This window comes from Salvia hispanica, chromosome 2 (assembly GCF_023119035.1).
Source record: "Salvia hispanica cultivar TCC Black 2014 chromosome 2, UniMelb_Shisp_WGS_1.0, whole genome shotgun sequence".
Classification (NCBI taxonomy): Eukaryota; Viridiplantae; Streptophyta; class Magnoliopsida; order Lamiales; family Lamiaceae; genus Salvia; species Salvia hispanica.
Genome location: NC_062966.1, coordinates 24,895,568 through 24,910,530, shown reverse-complemented (window position 1 = coordinate 24,910,530; position 14,963 = coordinate 24,895,568). Strand labels below are relative to the sequence as shown.

At 32.4% G+C, this 14,963-nt stretch overlaps 1 protein-coding gene across 1 annotated transcript; it reads right to left on the bottom strand.

Moving 5' to 3' along the window:
* Positions 1-939: 939 nt before the first annotated feature.
* Positions 940-2,312, bottom strand: LOC125204097 (U-box domain-containing protein 28-like). Its single transcript, XM_048102652.1, has one exon. It carries the CDS (start codon positions 2,249-2,251, stop codon positions 1,046-1,048), a length of 1,206 nt encoding a protein of 401 aa, XP_047958609.1. The 5' UTR covers positions 2,252-2,312; the 3' UTR covers positions 940-1,045.
* Between the last annotated feature and the right edge of the window lie 12,651 nt (positions 2,313-14,963).

Genomic DNA, 14,963 nt, shown 5'->3' with positions numbered 1-14,963 from the left:
AGCTGAGTATATAGCGCTAACCGAGGCAATCAAAGAAGGCGTTTGGTTGAAAGGGATACTCAGTGATTTTGGAATTGAACAAAAGGTTGTGAGGGTGCTATGCGATAATAACAGTGCAATATGTTTGGCGAAGCATCAAATTTTCCATGAAAGGAGTAAACACATTGATGTAAGACTTCACTACATCAGAGACCAGATTGAGAAGAAAGAGGTGGAGGTGTTAAAGGTTGGAACAGAGGATAATGCGGCTGACGCTTTAATAAAGGATGTGCCATGCTCAAAGCTCAAGCATTGCTTGGAGCTGGTGAGTGTGTTACCACATTAAGGTGGAGTGTGTTTGGAGAATCGGGTGTGGGCTGTTGCTTACACGACCAAGGTGGAGATTGTAAGTTTGGTGGTCGCATAAGCTGAGCCGAGAGTTGGGTTTTGGTTCGAGGCACACGTGACATGCCAGCTGCATGGGTCCATGTGAATGTATCAGTTTGTTGTAACCGTTTTGGAGAGTCTAGCAACCGATGCATGAAGTAGTTAGATGCTCATATAAAACAGAGAACAACACTCTGATCTTGTAGAAGAGAGAAAGTAGAGTGATCGAGTTTTCCATCTTGAGTGAGTACAATCTTGAGATTAGATTGTATAGATTCTTGAGAGTTCTTTCTCCTTGTTCATCAATCATTGTAAAGTGAGGTAGTGTGATCAATAAAGTAGCTCAACCCAGATTTTCCCGTGGATGTAGACGTGAGTCGAACCACGTTAAACCCTTGCGTCCATTGTCGCTTGTTTTGTTCTTTCAATCGTCGCTTAAATCCAACACTTTCAATCCGCAATTTTTCTTCGCCGATGCAGTTCGTCTGATTTTATTGATTATTTTTCTCTCTTCTCAAAATAAACAAAAATTAAGATATAACAAAACACAACACAACCATTCTAAAAAACCAATAGAAGAAAAATGAAAATTTTGATTTTGTATCCTCCAATGTGATGTACAGATTTGAATTTGTAATGCATCTCTACCTAACTTAAAAAAAATTGATAAGTTAAAAATTCAATAAGGCGCAATGTGAGTGGTCCTGGTTTCATAAGGTGCCAAATTAGACTTACTGCTCTTCGCCCTCAACACTTTGACCAATTCCCTGCACATCTGCCTTGTACTCCCCGAGCAGTCGCTCTGCATCACCAGTAGTACCTTCGTCAACCCATTCTCTCCCGCCACCGTTTCCTGCGCCAATTCATCCCTCGCCAAGCAGCACACGCTCCACACCACCGCGATCCCGTGCTCCGTCGCCGCACCCGAGCACTTCATCAGCCTCCTCACGATCTCCGCCACGCACTCGCCGTCCTCCGCGATCGCGCTCCTCCCCTCCGTGCACGTCGCCACCGATTCCAGCACCGCCAGCGCTTTCTCCACCAGATCCGGTTTGGATAGGATCCGGCTGACGGTTCGGATGATTCCGAACCGGATCAGATCCTTCCTCGCCGTCCTGGTTGTTGCGATCGCTGCCAGAGCTGATAATCCGGCTTCCACCGCCGGTGAATCGCTCTCTGATGTGGTTAGGTTGTATAGATTTTTAATCAGATCTGGTTGATCGGCGATTTTCTTCTCCGATTCAGGATTTAACGCGATTAGCTCTAAAATCTTCGCGGATTTCACCTTCGATTCGGTGTTTCCTTTCCGCAAAACCGCCGCGAATGAGGATAGGCAATCGGCGGAGCTCAGAATGAGCTCGTTCAGCCTCTCTCTCACGGATTTCTCCGACGAGATCAGATCGAAAACCTCGACAATCAGCTCGCGAATCCGAATCTCGTCGGATTCGGCGAAGAATTCGACGAATCTCGGAATCGCGGAGCTCGAATGCGCGACGAATTTCAGATTCCCCGGCGACGCCTTCATGAAATCGACGAGCTTCTGCAAGGAAGCGGCGTCGGCATCGCCTTTGATGATCACCGCCGCCTCATGCCTGGAGACGGCGCACGGCGGCGGCGGCGCCTGGGCGGGGTCGGTGTGGGAGAGCCAGAGGTGGATGAGGCGGCGGAGAGTGAGATTCGGCGTCGTGAGCGTGGACGGAAGGGTTTGCATCGTCGCCGGGCAGGTTTTGTGGCCGAGCGCCAGCCATTTCTCGATGGAGCTCCGGTCGTAGGTGACGCCGGTGCAGAGGCTCACCGGAGACCTCATCACATCCATGGAAATCGGGCAGCGGAAGAGATTCGGTACAGTGACGTGCAGTTCCTCCCTCCTCTTTTCTCTCGCCATTTTCGCACAAATCTCTCTGGTTTTCTCAAGCGAGTTTTATAAGAGAGAGAGAGAGAGTCAAAGTGACGTCGTTTTGGTCAAAAATCCGAAAATGGAGTCTGATTTAAGTAAACAGGAAAATTGAAAAATTTATTCTCTAAATTAAGTTTATGAAATTAATGTGGAGATGAGACAAAAAGGGAGTGGAGGGGCCCGGCGTTGAAGAAATTGATGTGATATTTGCATGAAATTCTTGCATGGATTTAGGTAAAGTCAAACTCATGTGTGTGCTAATTTCTATGTTTATTCTTGATTTTTCAATGATTGTCATTTAAAAATTAAGAAGTGGGACGATTAATTATTGAGTGAAAGAACTGGATTTGAGGATGATAATACGGAAGAAAGGGGTAAAGTAGTTGTTGCGTGATGGAAGAATCCAAGCTCCTCGTGAAGGATTAAAAAACTTAAGAAATTAATGGCTGCAAAAGGTGGTTAAAAAGTGGTAAACACTATAGTTAAATAGTGTTAAATTGTTAATTATATATTTAATGTATTAAAACTCTAATCTTAACTATTTATGTTTTTGATAATATACTTTGATTTGGTTTAGGATTATTAGAAATGTAATGGAAATTGAATAAAAAATTAGAGGAGTATAAGTTTATACTTTCATATATTAATACGAGAATAAATGCGAATGAAATGACTAGATTGTGTGAGATAATTATTAGAAGACGGAAAATGACTAGATTGTGTGAGATAAGTTTATACTAAATACTTTCATATATTAATAAGAACACCGTTTGCGGATAGCTGGAAAATTAAATATGAGATAATTATTAGAAGACGGATGAAATACTTTACTTTTTATAATTTTATTCTCTCTCTTTATTTATATACTTTATTCTATCTCTAACTTTATTCTTATCTCGATCAATTTACTACTTATTTGTTAATTTTCATGTTCAAAATAAGTGTCTCAAAATTAATGAGATGGAATGTAGTAGGAGTAGTATTTCTTTTTTAATACAGTTATTTATGAGAAAAAAAAAAGCTACTCAATTTATCAGAAATTTTTAAATTTATAAGTTTTAATTAAAACTTGTTTAAGCCATCATTAAAAATTGTAAATTACTAATTTAACCTTTGAAAATTAAATAAATGTAGTATAAAAGAGGTGGATGTGGGTCAAAAATCAAATGGGTAAGGATAAGGAAGACCGGCCACTATTTATGACATAAATCTTATGTTTGAATCTCATTCATATTTACCCTATTTTATAAACCGAGTTTTTAGTATTAATTTATTGTTGCTGCAATTAAAGTCTTTCTGATGTGCTTTAACTGCTCCCAAATCCAATTACTCAAATCAGCAAAACCAATTACTCAAATCAACAATATACCAAATTAACACAAAGATATTGCATATGAAAAAAATGATTATGGTTATAATTTTGAACAATTTGAAAGGCAGATTGGAAAATCAATTCAAGATTTTCCTAGCCTATCAATAACACAACTGACAAAATAATTAATGAGAATAACACCACTGACAAAATAATTGAGAATGAATATACTCATAATAAATTCTATATTAATAGAGAACATACGTTTCAATTATTATGATAGGTCGGTTATCTATATATATATATAGAGAGAGAGATATTCGAGAGACAAAATGTAATGCGGTAGGCTAATTAGAGAGGCATAGCTTTTGAAAAAAGTGAGTAATTGAAGAACAAATATGTATAATTTGACCTTGTTATGATTTGTAGTGCGCACATATAAAAGAGAATAATGATATAACTAAGCAAACATGTGATATATGCAAATTTTGGTTGCACGAAGCATATTCACAATTATGTGTTCAACGACAATTATTAGTTGGTCCAAACTCAGACTTTCACAATTTTAAATTTCCCATCACATTTGTCGGAATTAGCTGCTGAATCGGATCACATATATATCCACACAAACAAATGATAATCCTCTGTCCCAATTTAATTCAATAGTTGCTTTTTCGTTCTGTGATTTTAAAAATATAGTACTACTCGAGTTATTGTTGAAAAATGACCAAAATTGAAAACACAAAAGAAAATCTTCTTTAAGTTGAGGACATAATTATCTAGTGCATTTTAATATTTTATATTTTAGAATGCTTTTATTTGTATATTTTAATTTTAATTGGGATTCCAAAACTGATAATGTATTTTAAAGCGTAGGTGGTGTATATAAAAATACAAATTAGTATTTTTAATTGACTAAAAAATATCCTTAGGCATTTTCTTTAATTTGAAGTATAATTCATTCAGAAAAATGCTTCTATCTTGAATTGAATGATTAGACTTTGGGTAATATTTCTTTTGGACCGCTTTAAGATAATTGAGTTGCTTCAATTCTAGGTAAAAAAACTTTAATATTTTTTTCTTTCTTGCTTTCTCTTTCTCTCTCATATTTATTATTTTTCTATTTTATTCTCCCTATATTTTAATCTTTAAATATTAATTCTTTAATTTCATGTGAAAAAAACCATCTCAATTAACTTTATTGGAATAAATATTGCTTTCGAGTTTCAAGTATACACTCAAGTGTCCTGAATGTAAAATTAAAATTCACACTCAAGTTTCCTAAATCTGACTCACAAATTTATACCCGAGTCCTAAATCTAAACTTAAATTTACACTCATTTATTCTAAATTCAAACTTCAACTTTTACACTCAAGTGTCCTAAATCTAAACTTAATTCAGATGGTCAAATATTCTAAATCTTATCGACCCTAGTATCATATTTCAATTAAAACAATGCGTAACAGAATTATTTAAGAATACATAAATCTAGACGCAATTACTTTCGTTGTAAATTTTTTAAAAATAACTAACTATGAAAAAAAACTGTCTTTAAACTAATGATACATTAACTTACTCTTTTGCATTTTTATGACGTTTTTATTTACATCCTCTAATTTTAGTTAGACCTTAGAACACCTATAATAAGGACGTTTTTTAAGCATTGATGGTATATTTATAAATACAAATTAGCGTCCTTAAATATGTTAGTAGTAAAAAATATCCTTAACCAATTTTTTTTAGTTAGGTGACAGTCATAACTAATTGTTCATCACTACCCACAAGGAACACACTCGAAACATACAATGTTAAATGTCAAATTTAGATCCAACCCAATTTTAACCCTCTATAAACACTTAGCTTAATATGAACTGAAATAGGAAGGAAAAATAAAGAGTCAAAGTTTGCTTATCCTTTTCTAGCACTTATGGTGAGTGGATGACCAAATCAATGCCCAACCATCACTAGGAAATTCAAAATTTAAAAATTCCTGTTATTTTTATTAATGTCAAAACATAAACGCAATTATTGCTTTCATTATAAAAAAGAGAATATATCATGATATCTTTTTACTCTATATTTTTAGAAATCGTATCAAATAATAATTATAATGAAAACGATTTTATCATTTGATTTATTATTTATTAGAAAAAAAAACATTTTTTCTAGAAAATTTAGACCAACCACTGTTTGGTGGCGATGGTTTTGTCTTTTTCATTGTTGAGGTTTGAACATTAACAAAAGGGGTAGGTATCAAATAACAAAGTCAAATTTCTTGAATAAATAGATGTGAATTTGATACGTGTGTGACTCTGAAATTAATTAGACGAATAATTATCGTGGTCAAGGAAAATAAAAGACAAGGAAAAATGTGAACTTATATTATCAATTATGTTGACTCTGACTCATTCTAATTGGTACAACTAACTTACTTTTATTTTGAAATAGTAGAAGACTTTGCAGTTTCATAATGTAGAATGTTATTGAGTCACATTGTGGCCAGCTATACTTTCATCTTAATTGAAATTTTGTTCGTTTTATTAATTTCAGTCAAATATTCAAAAAGGATAACAAAGTATAAATTTGAGGTTGAAGTATTCAATATTTCTAGCCATGATCCTAATAGTAACAAGGTTTTTTAAAAAGGAAAAGAATATGGATGAAACGATGTATTCAATGCAGATATATACGCTATCTGCAATAAAATGATTAAAATTGTAGTTTAGTATTTTTAAAAATGAAAAGAACATTTTGAAATGAGGCAGTCAGTGCTGATAAATACCCTATCTGCAATAAAATGATACTAGTAGTACTAAATTGTAGAAGTAGTAATTCTTTTTAAAGTACTGTATTTGTTAAGTACTAACTTGTAGAAGTAGTAATTCTTTTTAAAGTACTGTATTTGTTAAGAATACTTTGAACTTTGAACTTTGACATATACTCTCAAAGTTAGATGTGGTGGGCGATGGCTGATGGGCATCAGAGAAAATCACGCATTATTAAGCACTATAGGTTAGTTCGATTTGAAAGATAGATCTCGTAATTGAATATATAGTATATTATGTTTGATTCATGAGATTGAATCTCACAATAATGAGTTATAGCAATCGAACGACTTCTAAGTTTATAGTTAATACTTGTCTTCGGTCTGCCAAAACTTGACACATTTTGCTATTTTGGGTTGTCCAATAATTAAAACCACATTTTTTTATAATAGGACTTAGTCTTTAGTAAGTACACATCATACTCTACCAATTTATTACACTCGCATTTTACTATAAAATTAATACTTCGCTTACTTTTTATTTATTTAGAAATTCAACTAATTTCCTAAACTCGTGTCAAGTTAAAACATGTACTCCTTCTGCAACCGAAAAGTATGACCATTGGTCTCTCTCTCTCTCTCTCTCTCTCTCTCTACCATTCCACTAAACTCAAATCCATTTTAGTATAAATCTCACATTAAATATTGATTTTACTCCGACCATTTGCACTAAACTCAAACTTAAAAGAATATCTCTATATTATGCTTTTTTTACTCACAAAATTTAAAAAATTTTTAGGTATTGGTTTAGTGTAAACCTAAAGATAGGTATTTTTTTTCTCAAAAACCAAAAATAGGATTGATTTTTAGTACTATTAGAGCTAAATACCTATCTCATTTTAGGTTTTAGTTTATCATTGGAGATGGTCTAATATCTAATAGTGTAGTGTAATGGTACAATTTGTAAATAAAATCATGTATAAAGGTAATACTGTATTTGTAATCCACAATTAAATAGTTCATACTTTTTAAAAAAAATATACTAATAAAGAATTTATTCATACTTTCACGGACGGAGAAATATTTAAATAGCATATATTTAATTGCTATAATTGTTGTCATAAACATTTCCAATTAATGTCATAACCATGTAATGAATTTTGCCACACGCACGCTAGTTTTCTTGGTGGATTTAGACAGAATTGAGTTTTATAAATTATTGTCATAAAGACTCTTTATTACACTAACATTTATGAATGATCGATAAGATATTTAATCTCAGAATAATACTGCAAAGGACTAGCCTTGAGCCCTTGACTTATGAGTCTTGGCTTTCTCCTTCACAAAATTAATCATTAGTTATCGCAATCCAATTCAGTCTTAATTATGAACTTGTTTTTGATAATCCAAACATTTTAATAAAATTATTTTCCCCTCAAAATAATACGTCATATAGTGCAATAATTTCAAAGCTGAGCTGATTAATGGAAAGTGACGTTCAGCCCAAGTATTTGGTATCCTGTGGCCCAGGCCCAATATATATCCAAAATCAACCTTTAGCATTACTATTATTTTCTTGTTTTCTTTTATTTGGAATGGGTAAATGAATTTCGACCTCTTTTGAAGAGAGATCAATATTTGTGGTCCATATATATTAACTCTATTACCATTAATTGACAAAATTTATATTTTGGGGAGTGTTTGATAAATGTGAAATAGCGTTTAGATCAAATAACGGACCTCTTCGACACTATTGCTAAAAATATTTAGTTTGAGACTCAGAAATTAAAGTCAATGGACTCAATAACATTTAAATTCCTAATAAGCTGATTTAACTTCAAAATATACATATAAACTCAATAAATAATTAAATATACACATATTTGTCTTCCACTAGATAGGATATTTCAATATTCTTGAAAGAAGCAATCTCAAAAAACGAAAATTAAAAAAAAAATACTAATTTAGATTATAATGTACCTAAAAAAGTTACGAAAATACTAAACTATAAATTATTGGTATATTTATAATTGTCTGCAAAAGAGTCCATTCAACGACGTAAAACAGCACAATTAATATTCAAAAGTAGAAAATACAGTGAACAATCGATGCAAAAAATTATTGTTTTTCTATTGGTATTTATATACACCATTTTATTACTCCTATTGTTTCTCTCTCTGTTGTCTCTTATGTTTTAGAATTTTGTCCACATTTATCTTAATCTCATAAAGCTTAAAAAATGGCTTCAATTTTGTGTCCATAATTCAGAGAAATGCCAAAGATGGCATGCTTTCTTTTATGTGAAAAGTAGCACTTTGAAAAAACGAAAGTAGTCACTTTTTTGAGTCCTTATCGTCGATAATTCTTCCATTATAAAAGATAGTAGTTGAGTAGGTCTCTCGTAACTTGTTTTTACATATAGATATATTTTCTTTTGTTTAGATGAAAAGATTCAAATATTTTCTTTATTGTAAAGATAAAAATAAGTAGTAGTGGTAGTACTTCTTTTAGAGTGATCATGTCACATTTGTAGCTCAATTCCATATTGAAAATTGGCGTGCTATGAATTTCTATTTCCTAACTCCGCATTTGATACTAGATAATATCCTTAAACAAAAATCTTCTTTATTTGATTTAACTTAATTAAAAAATGTCTTATATGTGAAAAAAAAATAAAAATCACATGCATAGATTGTGAGGCGATTATATTGTGGGTACAAAATGATATCAATAGCAATATATTTTAAAGAACAATAAAACTAGGCAAGCATTCCCACGCAAAGCTTTTTTTTTTTTTAATAGATAAATCTAGCATATTTTACCTTTTAAATAAATTTAAAGTTGCCACTATTGCTATTGTTAAACAAATTGTGACTTTTATAGTATTGTTAGTGTTGAACCACATTAAGAAGTATTCAGTGTGAAAGTGCCATAAAAAAATTACTATATCATTAAAGTCAAATTATAAATTGCTCATATATTAAGATGATGTAGACGTGGATTGAGTAATTATAAGATGAGATTTTAAGTGCGAATCTCATCACGCCTTTTAAATAACGGCATATTATTTCGCTCATCATCTAAAAAGTATTTCATATTGCGATCACTGATTTCCTCATTCATACAAAGAATAGCCATTTATTTATAAATGCTTAGTAATGTAAAAACTTTTTTTTCTTATTTATGTAGTAAAATTTTTGAGTGGGTCGATTGTCTAATAGTGTCTGTCTTATGTCACCTATGATTATCTCATATATGAATGCTTATATCCTTGATAATTCACACATAATATTTTCTTGATTGACCTTTCAGACAAAATAAATATTTCCGTGATTGAAATGTCACATCTAAATTGGAGGTCACTAATTCATTTTAATGAGATTGTGTCAAGCCAACCTTATTTAAGAGAAGTGGTTTGTGTTTCTTTTGTGAAATGTCAATAAATTAGTGGGGTTTAAGATAATAAATCTACGTAATCGGTGCATCACATGGAATGGAAGGGCTTGAAAATTTTTAATTAATATTATGTCACCATATTCTCATTTATAGTAAAAGAGTGGAAAAAAAATAAGAAAAAAGTTGTTGAAAACTTTTAATTTTTTTTAAAAGTGTTCTATTTTTCCCATTCTCTCTAAAAAGTAAGAGAGAAGTTGTCTAATAGAGCACATTTTCCCCCTTCTCTCTTACCAATAATATGGACCTCACATTCTAATAACATCACTCATCTCTTACTTTTTTATCTTTTCTCTTACTAATAATATGAACTCCACATTTCACTAACACTACTCATCTCTTACTTTTTTCTCTTCTCTCTTAATAATATGGATCTCGCATTCCACTAACACTATTTTTCTCTTACTTTTTTCTTTTCTCTCTTACTTTACCAATTCTACATTAAAACACAGGTCATTCACAATGTGTCCTATTTTTCGTGGACGAAAGGAGTATTAATTTGTAAATATTTCATTTTTAAATAAATTTAAATACAAATATTCTCTCTTTCACTTGTTAATAATTACTTATTGTTCTATATTCTATTTTAATATCATATTATGTTTATTTATAAACACAAAATATAAAAAAAAATTAGAAAGTCATTAATTTTGAACCAAAGCTATGGAAAACCAACCCAAAAATGTTGATTAAATATGAACCGCCGGCAACACTGACACCCACCCACCTTAAGCTAGAGATAAAGCAAAGAAAAATAAAAAATAAATTTAGCCGACAATTTTAGCAAATTGTTTCCCAAATAGAAAAGGTCGTTCATCATAAATGCAATATTGAAGTAGATACATTTCTTGAACTTGTAGAAGAAGAAAATAGCATAATTGTAAATATTCAAAGGGCATATCTGACAATTTGCCTTGTCAGAGCAACTAGTAGTCGGCCAAATGGGGCCCACATGGCCACCTAACCATGCAACACTGCGCCTCTTTTTCCTCATGTATGTATGCAATCTTGTTCCATTTTCCATGTTACCATATTTAATTTCACCCAATTAACTTTTCCCTAAGACCCGTTCAAACATCCAAATCCTCACTTTCCTCTTCCTTATACTATTCTTTATGGATACCTTAATTTCATTACTTACTCTAGCCCATCTTGGCTAGCTAGCTCCTTTCCCATGCCACCGGGTCAGGGGCTACCACTCTGAATCTTGAGCCCCTAGTCAGATTTTAGGCTATACGCCACTATTTCGAGCCATTAGGCTTCAGATCAGATAGAATTCATTTAGTCTATTTATTCTACATATATTATATTACAGAATTGATGTGGGATGTTGAATTATGGAGTATTACAATATATATGAGTTAAAACTTAAAAGAGGGTTAATTAACTAGGGTGTTAAATCTCCAAAGTTAGTGCAAAAAGATAAGGAGTCAAAGCCCCATGCCTACACCTCTCCCTTGTGTTCTTCCATGCCCACATATTCTTCAGACACAAGTTACCCTCATGTCTTTTAGTGAATAAATGGAACAACTCTATTTATTTCAAACATCAACTAGAAAAACCCCCTCCTCCAACTAACACCACATTACACTAGTATTTCAACTGCACACATCACCTCCCTTTTCAAACCTTTCCCTCTCTCTCTCTCTCTCTCTATCCATCCCACTCTCTCCAATCCTAAGATTTTCTTGTTGTGAAGATGGGGAAAAGGAAGCACCAAGCAATACCAATAATCATACTAGTGTTATGCATCTTGTTTAGTATTGATGATGCAAATGGAGCAAGGCACACACAATTTCTCAAAGTGAGGCCCCAACGGCGTTCCTCACCGGAGAGCACCTTCTATGGTTTTCTACCAAAAGGCGTGCCTATACCGCCTTCCACCCCATCCAAAAGGCACAATAGCATCGGCTTGGAAGGCGAAGGCGGCCTTCCGTGAAGTCTTGGAGGTATATGTATATAATTTTTATGAGAGATGATAATTTTAGGAGTCAATTTTTTTTTTCTTAGATTTTTGATCTATCAATTTCAGGCCAAAGTTGTGAGACCTATACTGATTGTAATAGAATTCTTTTCTGTTTTTTTAGGAGAAGAAAATTTATAGTATATGTTGATTTTGATTGTTGCATGTTTTGATTACTCCTACATAGCTACATTATTGCATGAAGATGTAACTATATCTCTAGCTATGAGATTTTCTTGATTTGAGAATTTCTGGTGATAATCATACAAAGCCATTAAATGTTGATCTTCATATATTTCTGTGTTAGAGTCTGTTGCTTTCACACAAGATTCGTTATTATTGAATTTTAAGGTACATTTTAGTAGTACTATTAAATTGCATTCATTGCTTGTGGAATTGAAAAATGTATTTGTTGTGGTAAAAATTAGTAAAATGACCAATTTTTCTATTTTACCATTTTATGAGTCAAATATACTTTAAATGTGAAATCTTGAGAAATTTTATTAAGAAAGGTTGACTACGAAAAAGTAAAAAGTTCCTGAAATATCTCATGAAAATATTTGATTACTAATATTGAGGTTTAAAAGTTTTCTGGCAGCCAATTATTAAAAATAAAAGTTTGATAATTGAGAAAAACGCGGGAAGACTAATATCAATATTGCATTCCGCGAATCAATTATTGTTTTAAACTGTGTAATGAGACTTTAGAAAAATGTGACAATTTAAATAGGGAATGAATATGTAACAAATAATTTCTGAAAGGAATTTGTAACTAACATTAATAATTTGGCTCTTTAACTTTTTTTTTTTGAAATGTTGGAAAGAATTGACAAAAGTAGAGACGTAGCAATTTAAAGCAATTGAGAAAACGTCTCCGCAACTGTGTACTAAACTTGTTTGTCGTTTTGAAATACCAATTATTTCTCCTATTCATCATTCTATCCTTATCTTTTCTACCACAACTTAAAAAATTTACAAGTTAGGACTTCTTGATATTTTCTAATTATTTCAAAGCAATATTAAATGAAAATCCAAACGATGAAATATCACCCACAAAAGCATCAAAAACTCTAATAAACTTTAGTTGTAGTTTTGTACTACTATTTAGCAATAGTCTCTTCATTTCACAAATAAAATCACATTGATTGAATATATGGAAAATGATAAATTCAATCTATGGTCACATTATGACTAAAATTCGCAGCATTGATAAGCAATATAAGCATCAAGAACTAAAATTCACGATAAAACGAAAAATAGTACTCCATCCATTCCTCTATAATAAAGACTTTCTTTTGACATAGAATTTATGAAAATTGTGATAAGTAAGTTAGGTTGAGATAGAATAAAGTATGAAAGAGAATAACGTAAGAGAGGAAAAAAATAAGAGACACAAAAGTAAAAGAGATGAGATGTGTTGTTTTTGCAAAAAAAAATTAAGTTACCAGCTATAGTGTGATATATAGTCCCAAAAGAAATATTTACGATTAAACTATTATGGGACAGAGAGTGTACTATTGATAATCGACAATTATATCAAACCGAGCAATATTATCGTCCAAAGTTGCAAAACAACGTCATCATGTAGCTAGGAAGATTGTAGCATGAGTAGTGAGTACTCTTGAATCTTGATATATGTTGGGTTACAAACTCGTCCCACATCGGATGAGATAGGGAAGTTAGAAGGTGCATATAATTTCTGTCCAACCCCAATTAGTTTGAGGCCTTTTGGGAGTGACCCAAAAATAAATCCGTGCGGGCTTAACCCAAAGCCACATGGGCTCTGATACCACTTGTTAGGACAATCGACTGCAACATTAGTTTGATATTGTCCGCAATATTCCCCGGTAAGGGTCGGGTCTTGAAAGACTCGGGTTAGAGTCGGGCCTCGGTTTGAGGGAAGGTTTGTTGAGTTACAAACCCGTCCCACATCGGATGAGAGAGGGAAGTTGAAAGACTCAGGTTAGAGTCGGGCCTCGGTTTGAGGGGAGGTTTGTTGGGTTACAAACCCGTCCCACATCGGATGAGAGAGGGAAGTTGGAAGATGTATATAATTCCTGTCCAATTTCAATTGGTTTGAGGCCTTAGGAAGTGACCCAAAAATCTATGCAGGTTTGATCCAAAACGGACAATATCAAACTAATGTTTATATAGCAACTGATGTAGGGAATCATTTTATTTGTTTAATTAAAATTTACAAAGCATAGAAAAGAATGATAATATTGTAAAATCAACTTTCGAAATAAACATTAACTTTATTTGACCAAAAAATTTGACAAGCCTATTAAGTGAAGAATAAAGATGAGTACACAATATATTAGTACAATATTTGTAAATTTGAATCAAAAGATCACCATGAGATGAATGTAAAGATACAACACCCTAAAATAAAATGAAAAGGTGTTCGTCCTTCCAAGTCACATGCCATCCATCTCTATAATTTCAAACATTCTTACCAAATCCTCAAACTACTATCAACTTAGTTGTCTGTGTCTAGCTTTTAAGTCAACGCTCGTTGGTTGAAATCTTCAAGTTTTCCCATTTGAATTTGTTTATGTGAAGGTCAATTAAGAGTTTCCTATTATTTTTTCTGAAACTAATCAACTGATATTGATGGCTAAACACATTAAGTGATTAAACCATATTCTATCTAATTTTGTTAATAAGTCCTAATTCGGTCAACCTATAAAAAGTGCACTATTAATTAGTATCATAAAATTATGCTCTCAAGAATATTATAATAACGTAAAATAAAGACAGTTATAAGATTAACAAATAAAATTATAATATGTCGAACTTAGTTTTGCTGCCGGTGCGTTACTTTTGAATTAATTACTTGTAATTTATATCAGAACCCGTGGTCCATTTTGTTCCCCTAATTATACATCTTACAAAAATAAAAAATCAAATACAGAGTAATTGATTAATTGTGTAAAATAATATATATGGGGATTGGTTTCAATAATTGTATGAGGTAGATGAAAGTGTCAACTATACGTAGAAAATCGTCATCAAATTAAACCATTATTAATTATCGCACATGCTTCATTGGTTTGGACATTAACACGCTTAAATTAATTAATCAAAGCGTGCGATGCTCTTTACATATGTGGACTCCTATGCTTGATCACATTTATAAGTATATTTATTTTAGGTGGAATTTTGTCGATGTAATACCATGAGATACTCTTGGTTGTATAGATTACA